This window comes from Coregonus lavaretus (genome assembly GCF_964263955.1).
Source record: "Coregonus lavaretus genome assembly, chromosome: 13".
Lineage (NCBI taxonomy): Eukaryota > Metazoa > Chordata > Actinopteri > Salmoniformes > Salmonidae > Coregonus > Coregonus lavaretus.
In genome coordinates, this window is record NC_140000.1 from 17,365,848 (window position 1) to 17,383,436 (window position 17,589).

At 47.7% G+C, this 17,589-nt stretch overlaps 1 protein-coding gene across 1 annotated transcript; it reads right to left on the reverse strand.

The window, feature by feature from the left end:
- Positions 1-209: 209 nt before the first annotated feature.
- On the reverse strand, positions 210-16,242 carry LOC311139648 (G-protein coupled receptor family C group 6 member A-like; the record flags this gene model as incomplete). The annotated part of the gene is made up of 8 exons (XM_084174559.1): positions 210-1,064; positions 1,297-1,601; positions 1,795-1,918; positions 6,744-6,956; positions 7,527-8,309; positions 8,513-8,647; positions 8,790-8,955; positions 16,046-16,242. The coding sequence occupies 8 exons, from the start codon at positions 16,240-16,242 to the stop codon at positions 210-212; spliced, it is 2,778 nt and encodes a 925-aa protein (XP_084030685.1).
- Between the last annotated feature and the right edge of the window lie 1,347 nt (positions 16,243-17,589).

A 17,589-nucleotide genomic window follows, 5' to 3' on the forward strand; every position in this document is an offset into this window, starting at 1 on the left:
CACCGTATGACAGAAGTTATGCCTGTTTGTCATGTCCATATCAGTGTCAAATAAAGTGTTACCCTTGAATGTAAAAATCAACAACCCGCTTGGGCAAAAAACGTACCAGTAGACTAAGCAAAATGTTTAACAGTCAAACCAATGAGAGAAACATAGAGACACACTGTGTGATGTACCGTAAGAAGTAAAAGTCCCAGACAGTGGTCCACTCATAGGCTCTTTCTTCTCAGACGGTATGGTCGAGTCAGCTGACCTGTGACAAACACTCCATGGTCTACTACGGTGCACTGGGTGGCAGTGTCAATGTTCTGGATAATGGACCAGCAGTTCTGAGATGCTGTGGGTTCTATTGGTGGAGGAGACATGAAGAAAGAAGGTGAACTGATGGAGTAAGGGTGACTGGTGCACTTCCCTTCTGTCTGAGAGACTGAAGTCTCAGAGACAGCACTAGAGTCAGAAATGCCCTTTCTGGAATACTCATACACGTTCTTCATGAAGGCATTCTTGGTGTTGTGCTCCTTCTTGAAGAGGATGACGTAGCACTTGGGGAAGAAATGACAGCTGAGGACGCCGTAGTTGGAAATGAGGATGACCACCATCTCCACCGCTGGCAGGTACTTCCCTGAGGTGGTCACATAGATGGGCACGAAGATCACCCAGGACATCAAGTAGAGGAGCATGCTGAAGGTGATGAACCTGGCATCGTTGTACTTCTGTGGCAGCTTGCGGCCTTTAAACGCGCAGGCGAAACAGACAAGCGCCATGACAGCAATGTAGCCCAGCATCACACCAAACGCCACGTAGGAGCCCTCGTCACACTCGGCCAGCACAGTGGTGGCGAAGACGGTGGCCTTGTCCCAGGGGCTCTGCAGGACCAGCCACAGGGTGCAGGTGAGAACCTGTAGGGCCACACAGAGACAAATGATGGCGTAGGGTTGGTAGAGGCGGCGGAGAACGTCCTTCAGATCAGGGTTGAGCTGGAAGGCAAGCAGGATCTTCAGGGACTTGACCAAGATGCAGGAAACACACAGGGTGAAACTGAGGCCAAACAGCACCTGACGCACCTTGACAATGAGATGAGAAGAGATGAGACAATGAGACAGAACTGTATTATCTCTTTGTATTTACATTTGCTTTGCGTCTACAAACTAATTTCCTTGCCACAAAGTTACAAAAGGTTCAGAACAATACACACACAATAAACCATGAATTCACAAACTGACACTGGTACAATCAGACAATGTCACAGACAGTGCATTACAGAAGTGTTTCCCAAACTGTGTGTACCGTACATACCTTACACTGGAGGCTGCTGGGATGACCTACGAAGAACACAGCGCTAACAAAACTTCCCACTAGGGAGAGCAGGATGAGCTGGGAGAGAGGCCCCCCGGCAGCCTTCACCACGGGGGTCTGGTGGTGGTGTAGGAAGAGCGCCCCCACCAGGAGAACTAGGATGATGCCCAGGGCCGCCAGCGCCAGCAGCACCACCGCAAAGCCATCCTGCCAGGAGAAGAACTCCAGGGTCTTATGGGTACATCCAGAGCTCCCTTCCAAGGACCACTCTCTCTTTGTGTCACAAGACAGACACTGGTCCATGTCTGGAGAGCAGACAGAGGCACACAAAGAGTTGGAAGGGAGGATAGTGCTTGAACAACTGTTTAGCATTTAGAAATATATGTGTTGTTCCCTAGTACTAACAGTGTTGGATAAGGACAGTGTTGTAAGATTGTGTGAACTGAGGAGAGTTAGAGTACACTGGTGTGTATGGAGAGACAGTACAGGAGAACTAACCAGTGTTGTTGGTGAAGTGGTTCTCAGTACAGTTGATACATTCATAGCAGCAGGTGTGCTGACTCTCAGCAGTCTTCTTGAACATCCCAGGTTCACAGCTAGCTGAGCACACAGACACCACATCCTGCATTGGGAAACAATGCACTAATTTAAATGGCTGACCCCCAAAAACTGTGACTGAAATCTATTAATAGTAGTATTCAAATTAGACTATACATGTACGGCCAGTTTCCAGGGCACAGTTTAACCTAGCTCTCGACTTGTTCAATAGACCTGGTGTATTCAAACTATTCAACCAGGGATTATATGCTCTGGTAATTATGAGTATTGTTTTTGTTTTGTTTTTAGAGCATCACTGAGATCTAACAGAAATGTGTGATAACAGACAGGTGCTCCCAGTGTGTGCCAAGGTATGTGGTTTTCATATTCAAACAATGCTCATTGTTTCACTGATTATTTAATTTCCATCTTTACTTGTTTTCCAGTTTGTCTGAGAAGTCTCTCAAACAGGTATGTTTAGTTTTCTTTAGTCACTTTGAGGAAGAAAAGGTAGATTGTTTGACATACCGACATGTTTGTGTTTGTGTCTCACTATGTCAAGTGGGATAGTGTCACGACTTCCTCCGAAGCTGCCTCCTCTCCTTGTTCGGGCAGGCTTCGGCGTTCGTCGTCACCAGCCTTCTAGCCACTGCCGCTCCTCATCTCATCATTCTATTTGTTTTGTCTTGTTTATTACACACACCTGATTCATATCCCCTCATCAGTACCTGTATAAGTGTTCCCTCTGCCCCCATGTCTTTGTGTGTGATTGTTTATTGTAGAGGAGATTATAGCTCAGTGGAGCTCGATTATATTGTGTATCGCTGGGTTGTTCACCCGTGTGCCTTATTTTCACCCGCTACAGAATCACACACCCGAATACATGGAGTCAGCAGGAACCGGGAATATGTCTGGAGTCGTGGACCGGGTCCGGGAGCATTCGAATATGTTAGCCAGCTTGGGCGAAGCGATGGATCGGGTTCTCCAGGTCGTCCAACGCCCGGAGGGGAGAGGACCCGACCCTTCGGGACCAGCAGAGCTACCGGATCCAGCCACCCACACCCCAGCACCCAGAGGGATTCACCTTTCCCGACCGAGGGAGTACGAAGGGACAGCAGCCCGCTGCCAGGGTTTCCTCCTGCAGCTGGACCTCTATTTCTCCACCATCAGCCCGGCTCCCTCGGAGCGGGAGAAGGTGTCCGCCCTCGTCTCCTGCCTCTCGGGCAAAGCCCTGGAGTGAGCCAACGCGGTCTGGAGTGAAGGATGAGCCGCGTTGGACAACTACGGGGAGTTCGCTCGCCTCTTCTGGGCCGTCTTCGATCACCCTCCCGAAGGGAGAGAGGCGGGAGAGCGGCTGGTCCATTTGAGGCAGGGGACGAGGACCGCGCAGGACTTTGCCCTGGAGTTCAGGACTCTAGCGGCTGGGTCTGGGTGGAGCGAGCGGGCCCTCATCGATCACTTCCGGTGCCACCTGCGAGAGGACGTCCAAAGGGAGCTAGCCTGCCGGGATACCACGTTGTCCTTAAATTAACTGGTGGACATGGCCATCCGGTTGGACAATCTGCTGGCTTCTAGAGGACACCTGCCCGTTTCACCCCCCCAACCCGGATCACAAGATGATGGAGCTGGGTGGTGCGGCGGAGGACGACAGCGCCATTGTCACTCTTGTGGCACGAGAGGACATTCTACTGCACGCTGTCATCAGTGTACTTTTGGGTCTGGAGGCGGCAGGCAGGAACACGCACACTCATTCAGAGCCCTCTGCTGCGCACTGTACCCTACAAATCCACTTCCCTGATTACACGGTAGTTCCCCAGTGTAAGGCGCTGGTCGATTCAGGCGCAGTTGGGAACTTTCTGGACAGGTCGTTAGCACATAGTCTATGTATTACATTGGTTCCCCTATCCATTCCACTACCCATCCAATCACTTGACAGTCGACCATTAGGGTCAGGGTTCGTTAGGGAGGTTACAGCACCAGTCATGATGGTTACACAAGACACCCATTGAGAGCAAGTCACTTTTTTTAATTATTGAGTCACCTGATTTCCCTGTCGTGTTGGGTCTTCCCTGGTTAGCACTACACAACCCCACCTTTTCATGGCCGCAGAAGGTTCTCACAGGGTGGTCGCGAGAGTGTCAGGGTAGGTGTCTGGCTGTTTCCGTTGGTGCAACCATAGTGGAAAGTCCAGACACTACCTCCACCATGCGCATTCCCCACGAATACCTTGATTTGGCGCACGCGTTTTCCAAAACGCAGGCGACCAAATTACCACCTCATCGGGCAGGGATTGGAGATGGAGGGAGATCGCATTTCAGCCATGCGTAATTGACCGATTCCAACCACGGTAAAGGAGGTACAGCACTTTATTGGCTTTGCCAGCTACTATCTGAGGTTTATCCGAGGCTTTGGCAAGGTCGCAACTCCCATCACTTCTCTGTTGAAGGGTGGGCTGTCCCGGCTCCGCTGGTCTCCTGAGGCTGACAGGGCCTTCAGTAACCTGAGGGTTCTGTTCACCTCATCCCCGGTACTGGCCCATCCCGATCCATCACTACCATTCGTAGTGGAGGTGGATGCGTCCGAGGTAGGGATAGGCACTGTCCTGTCTCATGCTCCGCCCCTGTGCCTTCTTCTCCAAGAAGCTCAGCCCGGCGGAGCAGAACTACGACATTGGTGATCGGGAGCTGTTGGCTGTTGTCAGAGCCCTGACCGTGTGGAGGCACTGACTCGAGGGGGCAAAACACCCTTTCCTCGTCTGGATGGACCACCGTAACCTGGAGTACATCCGAGCAGTGAGGAGGCTGAACCCTTGCCAGGCCAGGTGGGCCCTATTCTTCACCCGGTTTGATTTTACACTATCTTACATCCCAGGTACGAAGAACATGAAGGCAGACGCACTGTCACTGCTGTACGACACAGAGGAGAGGCCCATAGACAACACCCCCATACTCCCGGCCTCCTGCATTGTGGCGCCGGTAGTGTGGGCGATGGACGCGGACATAGAGCGGGCGTTCTGCACAGAGCCATCTCCACCTCAGCGCTCAGCTGGACTGCAGTATATGCCGTCTCTTGTCCGTGACCGTCTGATCTATTGGGCACACACGTCCCACTCCTCTGGTCATCCAGGTATTGGCCGTACAGTGCGCTGCCTGACCGGAAAGTACTGGTGTCCTACCGTGGCTAAGGATGTGAGGGTGTATGTCTCCTCCTGCTCGGTGTGCGCCCAGAGTAAGGCACCTAAGCCCCCCCCAACGGGTAAGTTACATCCCTTACCTTTTCCACAACGGCCATGGTCCCACTTGTGTATTGACTTTCTTACTGATCTTCCCCTCTCTCAGGGTAACACCACCATCCTGGTTGTTGTGGACCGCTTTTCCAAAGCCTGCCGCCTCCTTTCTCTGCCCGTTCTCCACACGGCCCTGCAGACTGCGGAGGCCCTGTTTACTCATGTCTTGCGGCACTATGGGGTGCCAGAGGACATAGAGTCTGACCAGGGTCCCCAGTTTACATCCAGGGTCTGGAAGGCGTTCATGGAACGTCTGGGGGTCACGGTCAGCCTGACCTCTGGGTTTCACCCCGAGTCTAATGGGCAGGTGAATCAAGATGTGGGTAGGTTCCTGTGGTCCTACTGCCATGACCGGCCGGGGGAGTGGTCGGTGTTCTGGCCATGGGCCGAATATGCCCAGAACTCTCTCCGCCACTCCTCCACTAACCTCACGCCATTTCAAACTGTTTTAGGTTATCAGCCGGTTCTGGCACTGTGGCATCAGAGCCAGACCGAAGCTCCTGCGGTGGATGACTGGTTTCGGCTCGTGGAGGAGACGTGGAACACTGCTCACGTCCATCTCCAGCGCGCCGTGCATCGCCAGAAGGCCAACGCTGACCGCCACCGCAGTGAGGCCCCGGTCTTTGTACCGGGTGATAGGGTCTGGCTCTCGACCCAGAATCTGCCCCTCTGCCTGCACTGCCGGAAGCTGAGCCTGCGGTTTGTGGGGCCATTCAAAGTCCTGAGGAGAATAAATGAGGTTACCTATAGGTTACTACTCCCTCCAGTTTATCGTATTAACCCCTCGTTCCATGTGTCTCACCTCAGGCTGGTGGTAGCTGGTCCGCTCCAGGAGTCTGAGGCATCGAGGTGGCCCCGGCGTACTCCGTCCATTCCATCCTGGATTCGAGGCATCGGGTAGGGGGCCTTCAGTACCTCGTGGAGCGGGAGGGGTACGGTCCGGAGGAGCGGTACTGGGTCCCGGTGAGGGATATCCTCGATCCCTCCCTGTTGTGGGATTTCCACCGTCGCCATCCGGCTCGCCCTGCTCCGCGTCCTCCTGGCCGTCCCCAAGGCCGGTGTCGGTGCGCTGCTGGAGCTGTGCGTCAAGGGGGGGTACTGTACGACTTCCTCCAAAGCTGCCTCCTCTCCTCATCTCATCATTCCATTTGTTTTGTCTTGTTTATTACACACGCCTGGTTCATATCCCCTCATCAGTACCTGTATAAGTGTTCCCTCTGCCCCCTTGTCTTTGTGTGTGATTGTTTATTGTAGAGGAGATTATAGTTCGGTGGTGCTCAAATGTATTGTGTATCGCTGGATTGTTCACCCGTGTGCCTTATTTGACCCTGTGCACCGTTTGTCCGCACTGGTGTGTATTACGCATTGATGCGTACCTCTGGTTATTGATTAAACCATTTATTCCGTGATTTACTCTCTGCGTCTGACTCCGTCCAACATCAATCGCTACAGATTGGTTAATATGGATGTGTACTTTGTGTGGCAGCCTAGCAAACAGACTGAAAGAGAGTGAGACCTAACCTTAACCCTAACCCTCACCCTCAACCTTTACCCTCACCCTAACCCTAACCCTAACCCCAACCGTAACCGTAACCGTAACCCTAACCCTAACCCTAACCCTTACCTTCAGGTCAGTGATTTTTTTGGTGTGTCCGCTGGTGTAGCTGAAGCTGTTGTTGATTGGATGGTACTCAGCTATAATGTCACTGATGTTGATGACCCCTCTCACAGACCTCCACAGGGTTACATCATAGCCCAGGTTAATGTCTCCTTTTGGGTCAAACCTGTAGCTTTTCCCCTCCAGCTCAAACCGACTGCCCCTCAGTGCTTCAAGCACCTGAAACAAATGCAAATGCATTTTCATATGCAAGTTCACATATCGTAGACCCAAGCCATATCCAAAATACACTGAGTACACAAAACATTAAGAAAACCTGCTATTTCCATGTCACTTGTTAAATCCTCTTCAATCAGTGTAGGTGAAGAGGAGGAGATAGCTTAAAGAAGGATTTTTAACCTTGAGACAATTGAGACTTGGATTGTGTATGTGTGCGATTAAGTGGCTTTGAACGGGATTTGGTAGTATGTGCCAGGTGTCAAGAACTGCAACGCTGCTGCGTTTTTCACGCTCAACAGTTTCCCGTGTGTATCAAGAATGGTCCACCACCCAATGGACATCCAGCCAACTTGACACAACTGTGGGAAGCATTGGAGTCAACATGGGCCAGTATCCTTCTAGACCACTTTCGACACTATGTCCATGCCCCAACAAATAGAGGATTTTCTGAGGTGCAACTCAATATTAGGAAGGTGTTCCTCATGTTTGGTATATTCGGTGTATATTAGATGAGATACAGTATAAAAGTACAGTTTGATGTGCTGACATGAGGAGTTGTGCAGTAGCTACCTTCCAGGGTTGGACAGTGCCTGCTGTCTTGCAGTCCTTTTTGCTGCAGATATCAGCCACTGCATGGGCGATGGCACTGACAGCCATCTCCACACTGAAGACTATGTCCGCATGGCAGTTGTTTAGTAGGATCTTTGCTGCGCCTGTGGAAGAGGACACAACCCTTGGGTCTCCCGACCCGTTTGGCAGGGAGTAGAACTCCTTTAGGAAGGAGTTGTTTCCTATGACATCATTGCTGTCACTCAGATTCATCAGGTAGTGATGGAAAGGAGCCAGGTCCCCTCTTTTGAAGGTGAAGCCTACCACATGGCCGATATCTGGGAGGTCCATCTTTCCCAGGACCTCTTTGGACGAGGACCAGCTGTCACTGGCCACCCACACCCTCTCCCCCAGCCCCGACCCCGGACCAATCAGCTCCTGGTATAGGTACATCATTTGAGTAGGCTTGGCGAATGACACCACCACCTTGACATTGGGGTTCCGGCGGAGGGTGGCAGCGGCTTGCCTGACTGCTGATTCACCGTCAGGGCTGGTTAGCGAATTAGGGAGGATCTCCTTGAAGGCAACACAGATCCCTGAGACGGTTGCCTGGGAGACGAAGCTGTCAAGGGCTGAGCGGCCGTAGTCTCCATCCGTGGTGATCACACCCACCCAGGTCCATTTGCTGTCGCTAAGCAACTGGACCATGGCCTGCGTCTGGTACAGGTCGCTAGGTATGGTCCTCAGGAATGTAGGGAAACGGTTCTTGTCGCTCAGGATGACGGCGGTGGAGGCGTAACTGATCTGTAATGATTCGAAGAGAGAATGAATTTCCAGTGGTCCTGTGTTGGAGTGATTTTGTCATTAATTTGTATCATCATTGCTGTCTGTCAAGTAGCTCAATACTGTCACCATTAACTCAACACAACTCAGTTATTCATTATTGTATCAACCCTTTTGTTACTGTCCATCAATCGTCACTCTGTGGGTGGGTTTTGACTGCTTACCTGAGGAATGAGCTCCAGGTTGAGCTGCCGGGCAACGGAGATGGAAATCTCAGAGGAAGAGGCCCCTATGACGGCCATGATAGGCGGGGGACAGGTAGAGGTGTTGGCCCCTCTCCTACAGTCCGTGGTTGGCTCCTGTGTGAAGTAAAGAATGTACACCCTTTATATGAGGTGCTGGCTAATGGAAGATGAACTATACACATGAAAAAGAGGTAACACAGTCGTCTATCCTTGCTGTGGATTGATTTGACCAACGTTTTGGCTAAAGAGCTTTTACCTGTGTGAAGTCAGCTGAGGCCCTCAGAGCAGTGGTGACATCAGAGCAGGAGTCATGGATACGGTACCCCAGAGAGATCCCTAGTGTAGTCAGGACAGGGGATCTGTTGGCCGACTCTACAGCGTGGATCATAGCCAATGCCTGGGTGAACCCGTCCGTGTTGAACCTGTGTGTGTGTGTGTGTGTGCATTTGTGTGTGTGTGTGTGTGTGTTTGTGAAAGGTACAGTACCAGTCAAATGTTTGGACACACCTACTCATTCAAGGGTTTTTCTTTATTTTTACTATTTTCTACATCATAGAATGATAGTGAAGATATCAAAACTATGAAATAACACATATGGAATCATGTAGTAACCAAAAAAGTGTTAAACAAATAAAAATGTATGTTATATTTGAGATTCTTCAAATAGCCACCCTTTGCCTTGATGACAGCTTTGCACACTGGTGGCATTCTCTAAACAAGCTTCACCTGGAATGCTTTTCCAACAGTCTTGAAGGAGTTCCCACATCTGCTGAGCACTTGTTGGCTGCTTTTCCTTCACTCTGCCGTCCGAGTCATCCCAAACCATCTCAATTGGGTTGAGGTCGGGGGATTGTGGAGGCCAGGTCATCTGATGCAGCACTCCATCACTCTCCTTCTTGGTAAAATAGCCCTTACACAGCCTGGATGTTTGTTGGGTCATTGTCCTGTTGAAAAACAAATGATAGTCCCACTAAGCCCAAACCAGATGGGATGGCTATCACTGCAGAATGCTGTGGCAGCCATGCTGGTTAAGTGTGCCTTCAATTCTAAATAACTCACAGACAGCACCCCCACACCATAACACCTCCTCCTCCATGCTTTACGGTGGGAAATACACATGTGGAGATCATCCGTTCACCCACACCGCGTCTCACAAAGCCACGGCGGTTGGAACCAAAAATCTCCAATTTGGACCAGACCAAAGGACACATTTCCACCGGTCTAATGTCCATTGCTCGTGTTTCTTAGCCCAAGCAAGTCTCTTCTTATTATTGGTGTCCTTTATTAGTGGTTTCTTTGCAGCAATTCGACCATGAAGGCCTGATTCACACAGTCTCCTGTTGAGATGTGTCTGTTACTTGAACTCTTTTAAGCATTTATTTGGGCTGCAATTTCTGAGGATGGTAACTCTAATGAACTTATCCTCTGCAGCAGAGGTAACTCTGGGTCTTCCATTCCTGTGGTAGTCCTCATGAGAGCCAGTTTCATCATAGCGCTTGATGTTTTTTGTGACTGCACTTGAAGAAACGTTCAAAGTTCTTGACATTTTCCGGATTGACTGACCTTCATGTCTTAAAGTAATGATGGACTGTTGTTTCTCTTTGCTTATTTGAGCTGTTCTTGCCATAATATGGACTTGGTATTTTACCAAATAGGGCTATCTTCTGTATACCCCCCCACCTTGTCACAACACAACTGATTGGCTCAAACACATTAAGAAGGAAATAAATTCCACACATTAACTTTTAACAAGGCACACCTGTTAATTGAAATGCATTGCAGGTGACTATCTCATGAAGCTGGTTGAGAGAATGCCAAGAGTGTGCAAAGCTGTCATCAAGGGTGGCTATTTGCAGAATCGCAAATATAAAATATATTTTGAGTACAGTGCCTTGCAAAAGTATTCATCCCCCTTTGCGTTTTTCCTATTTTGTTGCATTACAACCTGTAATTTAAATTGATTTTTATTTGGATTTCATGTAATGGACATACACAAAATAGTCCAAATTGGTGAAGTGAAATGTAAAAAATAATTTGTTTCAAAAAAGTATAAAAAATATATAACGGAAAAGTGATACGTGCATATGTATTCACCCCCTTTGTTATGAAGCCCCTAAATAAGATCTGGTGCAACCAATTACCTTCAGAAGTCACATAATTATTTAAATAAAGTCCACCTGTGTGCAATCTAAGTGTCACATGATCTTTCACATGACCTCAGTATATATACACCTGTTCTGAAAGTCCCCAGAGTCTGCAACACCACTAAGCAAGGGGCACCACCAAGCATGAGGCACCATGAAGACCAAGGAGCTCTCCAAACAGGTCAGGGACAAAGTTGTGGAGAAGTACAGATCAGGGTTGAGTTATTAAAAAATATCTGAAACTTTGAACATTCCACGGAGCACCATTAAATTCATTATTAAAAAATGGAAAGAGTATGGCACCACAACAAACCTGCCAAGAGAGGTCCGCCCACCAAAACACATGGACCAGGCAAGGAGGGCATTCATCAGAGAGGCATCAAAGAGACCAAAGATAACCCTGAAGGAGCTGCAATGCTCCACAGCGGAGATTGGAGTATCTGTCCATAGGACCACTTTAAGCCATACACTCCACAGAGCTGGGCTTTACGGAAGAGTGGCCAGAAAAAGCCATTGCATGAAGAAATAAATAAGCAAACACGTTTGGTGTTCCCCAAAAGGCATGTGGGAGACTCCCCAAACATTTGGAAGAAGGTACACTGGTCAGATGAGACTAGAATTGAGCTTTTTGACCATCAAGGAAAACGCTATGTCTGGCGCAAACCCAACACCTCTCATCACCCCGATAACACCATCCCCACAGTGAAGCATGGTGGTGGCAGCATCATGCTGTGGGGATATTTTTAATCGGCAGGGACTGGGCAACTGTTCAGAATTGAAGGAATGATGGATGGCGCTAAATACTGGGAAATTCTTGAAGGAAACCTGTTTCAGTCTTCCAGAATTTTGAGACTGGGACGGAGGTTCACCTTCCAGCAGGACAATGACCCTAAGCGTACTGCTAAAGCAACACTTGAGTGGTTTAAGGGGAAACATTTAAATGTCTTGGAATGGCCTAGTCAAAGCCCAGACCTCAATCCAATTGAGAATCTGTGGTATGACTTAAAGATTGCTGTACACCAGCAGAACCCATCCAACTTGAAGGAGCTGGAGCACTTTTGCCTTGAAGAATGGACAAAAGTCCCAGTGGCTAGATGTGCCAAGCTTATAGAGACATACCCCAAGAGACTTGCAGCTGTAATTGCTGCAAAAGGTGGCTCTACAAGTATTGACTTTGGTGGGGGTGAATAGTTATGCATGCTCAAGTTTTCTGTTTTTTTTTTGTCTTATTTCTTGTTTATTTCACAAGAAAAAATATTTTGCATCTTCAATGTGGTAGGCATGTTGTGTAAATCAAATGGTACAAACCCCCAAAATATCAATTTTAATTCCAGGTTGTAAGGCAACAAAATAGGAAAAATGCCAAATGAGTGAATACTTTTGCAAGCCATTGTAGGTGTGTCCAAACTTTTGACTGGTACTTTACAAAATGCGTAGTTGGATCATCACACTGTCTGTGGTTAACCTGTCAGAGCAAATCAACTCTCTCTCACGCACACTTAGTCATACATGTGGACAGAATCACACACACCACACACACACGCACACACACATTACACACACACATACACACACACACACCTACACACACACATACACATACACACACAGCTAGCGAGAGAGATAATTTAGTTTAGTTCATTTATAGCAAAACTTGATAGAGAGATCTGTAAAGGCCTCTATGCAACCTGAAATAGGGCCTCTTTGATACCTTTAGGTCCTCTATGATACGGACAGGGCCTCCCTGCTACCATGATAGGGCCTCTCTGCTACTTGATAGGACCTCTTTGATACTTTTAATATTATAGGGCCTCCTTACACTATGCGTTCTCTTGTAACATTTTCACCAAAAGTGCTTCCTTGTAACGTGACTTATCTATTCATGTCTATTGTCACGCCCTGACTTATGGGACTCTTGTATGTTGAGTCAGGGTGTGGATATCTATGTTAGTATTTCTATGTTTGCATTCTATGTTGTGTGTTTCTATGTTTGGCCGGGTGTGATTCCCAATCAGAGGCAGCTGTTGCTCGTTGTGTCTGATTGGGGATCATACTTTAGTAGCCTGTTTGTTATCATTAGTTGTGGGATCTTGTTCCGTGTAGAGGCTTGTTTTGTGTTTAGCCTGAGGACTTCACGTTACGTTGTTTTGTTGTTTTGTTCGTGTGTTTATCGTTGTAATAAACATGTATGCATTTCACGCTGCGCCTTGGTCTGACCCGTCCTTCAACGAACGTGACAGAAGATCCCACCAAAGATGGACCAAGCAGCGTGCCCAGGAGGAGACATCCTGGACATGGGAGGAGATCCTGGACGGAAAGGGATCCTGGACATGGGAGGAGATTCAGGCTGGGATGGATCGCCGTCCTTGGGAGGAGACAGTGGAGGCCTGGTTTAGAGAGGAGCAACGGCAACGCAGAAGGCACCGGCTGAGGAGGAAGCCCGAGAAACAGCCCCAAGAAAATGTTTTGGGGGTGCTAAAAGGGTGGTCGGGGATCGAAGGAGAAGAGCCCTGACCACTGCACTCGTGGGGGCTCAGGGAGGAGTCCTCACGGGAGGACGACTGGGCGCGGAGAGTGAAAGACTGGTACAGTTGGAGATCTCTAACGTCAGTTCCCAGACCGGTACACCTCGTGCCTGCGTCTCGCACCAAGCTAGTGGTGCGTGTTCCCAGTCCGGTACGGCCCGTTCCTGTTCCTCGCACCAGGCCAGTGGTGCGTGTCGCCAGTCCGGCCCATTCCTGCTCATTGCACCAGAGCAGTGGTGCGTGTTCCCAGTCCGGCCCGGCCCATTCCTGTTCCCCGCACCAGGCCAGTGGTGCATGTTCCCAGTCCGGTACGGCCCGTGCCTGGTCCCCGCACCAAGCCAGTAGTGCGTGTCGCCAGTCCGGCCCGGCCCGTGCCTGCTCCCCGCACCAAGCCAGTAGTGCGTGTCGCCAGTCCGGCCCGGCCCGTTCCTGCTCCTCGCACAAGACTAGTGGTGCGTGTTCCCAGTCCGGCCCGGCCCGTTCCTGTTCCTCGCACCAAGCTAGTGGTGCGTGTTCCCAGTCCGGCCCGGCCCGTTCCTGCTCCTCGCACTAGACTAGTGGTGCGTGTTCCCAGTCCGGCCCAGCTCGTTCCTGTTCCTCGCACCAGGCCAGTGGTGCGTGTTGCCAGTCCGGCCCGGCCCGTTCCTGCTCCTCGCACCAGGCCAGTGGTGCATGTTCCCAGTCAGGTACGGCCCGTGCCTGCTCCCCGCACCAAGCCAGTGGTGCATGTTCCCAGTCCGGCCCGGCCCGTTCCTTCTCCTCGCACCAGACCAGTGGTGCGTGTCACCAGTCCGGCCCGGCCCGTTCCTGTTCCTCGCACCAGACCAGTGATGCGTGTTCCCAGTCCGGCCCGGCCCGTTCCTGTTCCTCGCAACCATTAATGCTAGAAAACCGTCATTTAAGTAAATAAATGTTATTGATTTGGCAAATGGCCCTTCAAAATGTTCCGTTCATCCGTATGGAACGACCATTGACCTCTGTGTAAAATATGAAGACTTAGTAGTAGAGACGTGCTTTGGATATGTCAACTGGGACGTAGTCCTGAAATGGTGTTTAAAGTAGCTTAACTGTATCTCTTTCCAAGCTCAAGATACAGTGAACTCCAAAGGTTTTGGGACAGTAACAAATGTTTTATTGTTTTTTCTCTGTATTCCAGAACTTTGGAAAATATACAAAGACTGTGGGGTCAAAGTGCAGCTTTAATTTGAGGGTATTTTCATCCATATCCGGTGAACGATATAGAAATTACAGCACTTTTTGTACATAGTCCCCTCATTTTAGGGGACCAAAAGTATTGGGACAATGTGTATTGAAGTAGTCAAAAGTTCAGTATTTGGTCCCATATTCCTAGCACGCAATGATTGCATGAAGCTTGTGACTCTACAAACTTGTTGGATGCATTTGCTGTTTGTTTTGGTTGTGTTTCAGATTATTTTGTGCTCAATAGAAATGGTAAATAATGTATTGTGTCATTTTTCAGTCACTTTTTTTGTCAATAAGAATATGTTTCTAAACACTTCTACATTCATGTGGATGCTACCATGATGACGCATCCTCCTGCATCAATCGTGAATAATGATAAGTGAGAAAGTTACAGACGCACAAAATCATACCCCCAAGACATGCTAACCATTACAACAACAGGGTCCTGTATGGAATGACCCCTGACCCCTTACTAAGCAAACACGGCCGCTAAAACAAATTGAACATTGAATGGAACATTTTGAAGGGCAATTTGCCGTAGCAATAACCTTAAAATTCCACATGTAGTTCCTAAGTGAAAATGTTTCGGAACGTTACCTATTGTTCATTTTGCAGCATTGTCTGCTTTGTGCAGTCAGGGCTAGTTATAGTTAGGGTTAAGAGATTAAGAGAAGTTTCAAAGACGCCCTATTGGGATGTAAATGCATTACTATCTGAAAATATATTTAAAAAAAAGTTGTCATTCCCACTTCACATACTATGTAATAGCATTTTCTAAATTATACATAAACATTATACTGGAATGATACTGTTAAGATATAGTTTGAGTTCATTTTGTAAAACAAGGTTAGGGTTGGGTAAAGAGCGGTCTTAAAAAGGCCCTATTGGGATGTAAATCCATGATTATCTGAACACAAAAAAATATGTGTAGTTGTCATTCCCACTTCACATTCTATGTAATAGCATGTTCTAAAATAGCCATCAACATTATTTTATATAACAGGGTTAGGGTTATGGTTTCAAAGAGGCCCTATTTTTTTGGGAGTGTGTAACTTATTTCTACAGTTGTTGCTATGAACATGGAATGTGTCTAGTCATTTCCTACAAAAAGTGAATACATTCCTACAACAGATAAAGCATTAGAATGAAATTATATGTATTTTTGGTACATCCAACAGGGCCTCTATGTTACCTAAGACGTATAGTTTGAAATTGTCATAAATCCAAGTATAAAAGAGAAAACATTGTACAACTGCATGCAATTAACAGAAGAGGTTGTAGGAACATTCTGACAAAGTTTTAACCCTTTGACAGCATCAGATCATGTAAAAGTGTTATCCACCCTTGAAAATTGCTTTCAAACATCAGAGGGATGCACAATCATGCAATCCACTGGGATTCTTTTCTCCAAATATTGACAGACAGAAAATTACCACGGAGAATGAGAAAACAATCTCATTACTAGCTACCTAATTGATGGCCCCAAAAACTGAAAAAATACAAATGTTCTCCTCTATTTTAGATATAATTGCATATAAATGTGATATTTTACAGAGGGAGAGAGGGAGAGAGAGTGAGAGACAGACAGACAGACTCTTTCAAAATCTCTTTACAACACCCAATCTTATCTTGGCACTCACTTGACACACTGTGATGCATGGGGTGCTGAGAGGTCGGGGGATTTCTTTACGCCCTCATGGATGGAAAACAGCCCTCCAATGATGATATCTCCTGGTGCTGTAGCTCCTGCTGCTTTGAAGTCTTCAACTTTGGCATTGCCTGTCTCCAACAGGGACAGGATGACTAACAGGTGGAAAACATCACCCATGGGTGCCATCATCTCTTTCTGGTGGTACTGTCCAATTCTCAATTTCGGTGTCTCTCCTTTGCAGTTTCTCTCCCACTCCCTCTCTCCCTCCCTGACTGTGTCCGTCTCTGTCGCTGTCTCTTTCTCTCTGTCTCTCTGTCTCTCTCTCCGTCTCTCACTCTGTAAGCTCCTCTAGCAGACTGACACAGTGACCTGTCAGCATCTTCAGTAAAAACACACCTGTTGCTTCCTCCTAATCTCATTTAATGTATGCATAAACCTGCCCCCTCCCATTCCAGCTAACTCTCTCTGACAGACAGCTACGCTGGCTGACTCACTTGCCTCCATCTTAAAGTGACAGACAGACAGTCACACAAATATAAGTCACAGCTGATCTCTATCTGAAGTACATTATAAACATTTATTGTTGAAGGTGAAAGACACAAGTGTTCTGACACCTCTTTTCCGGAACTGTTCTCACAATACCCAAGTGTTTTTTTAACACTTGGGTCTTTTAACACCTGGATAAAACTTAAGTGTTTATTGAGTCACAATGTTTAAGCTTGACATTTCAGAGAGAAATTGATTGTCTCCTGTTTGCCACTCCTTCATCATCAACACATTGATTTCACAAGACATGCCACCATTTGTCTTTGCCCCCTTTATTAGTTAATCAACAGTAGAATACATTAATCAAATACAAATTACAGAAATAGTTATTCTAAAGGGTGCTACAATGTTGTACTTATGGTAAGTAATAACCCTCATATGGGCTATGTAATAATAACTGTTCAAAGGTCAAATAGGGGTGCTTATATTTGTCCTGTTTCACACATGTACAAGTGTGTAACCTATTCATTGTGTGGTGAAATGGAAATGTGTTTTTTTTGCATATCCCACTCCCCCTGAGACACCCTGGGAGAGTTGAGTCACGGCATGGGATCACCCAGGCACTCAATTAGCTCAATACTGTCACCTACAGTATAATTATCATGGTCACAGTTTGGATGGAAATATATCCTGCATCTACTGTAGTAGTGAGAGCTCATAAAAATAAGAAGCAAACAGCTTCGTCCCCTCAATGTAGTTGTACTGTTTTCAGTGGAGGATGTACAGTACATTGTGTCAAGATGATAATGATGTGTATATTCCATTGACATATTATTATTTACTTTGGAAAGCAGCTACACATCTCTTTTTCTGGGGTCCCTCTTCAATTAGGAAATGGACTATGGTTGACCTGGAGATTCCTAATCTTATTTATTCTGTTGAAATATCTTTCTGCTCATTTGAGGGAGAGATGGTCAAAAACTGTAATTATTATTATCTGCTCCTCTCCACTGCTTAGCTCTGGCTGCAATATTAACGTTAGAATAA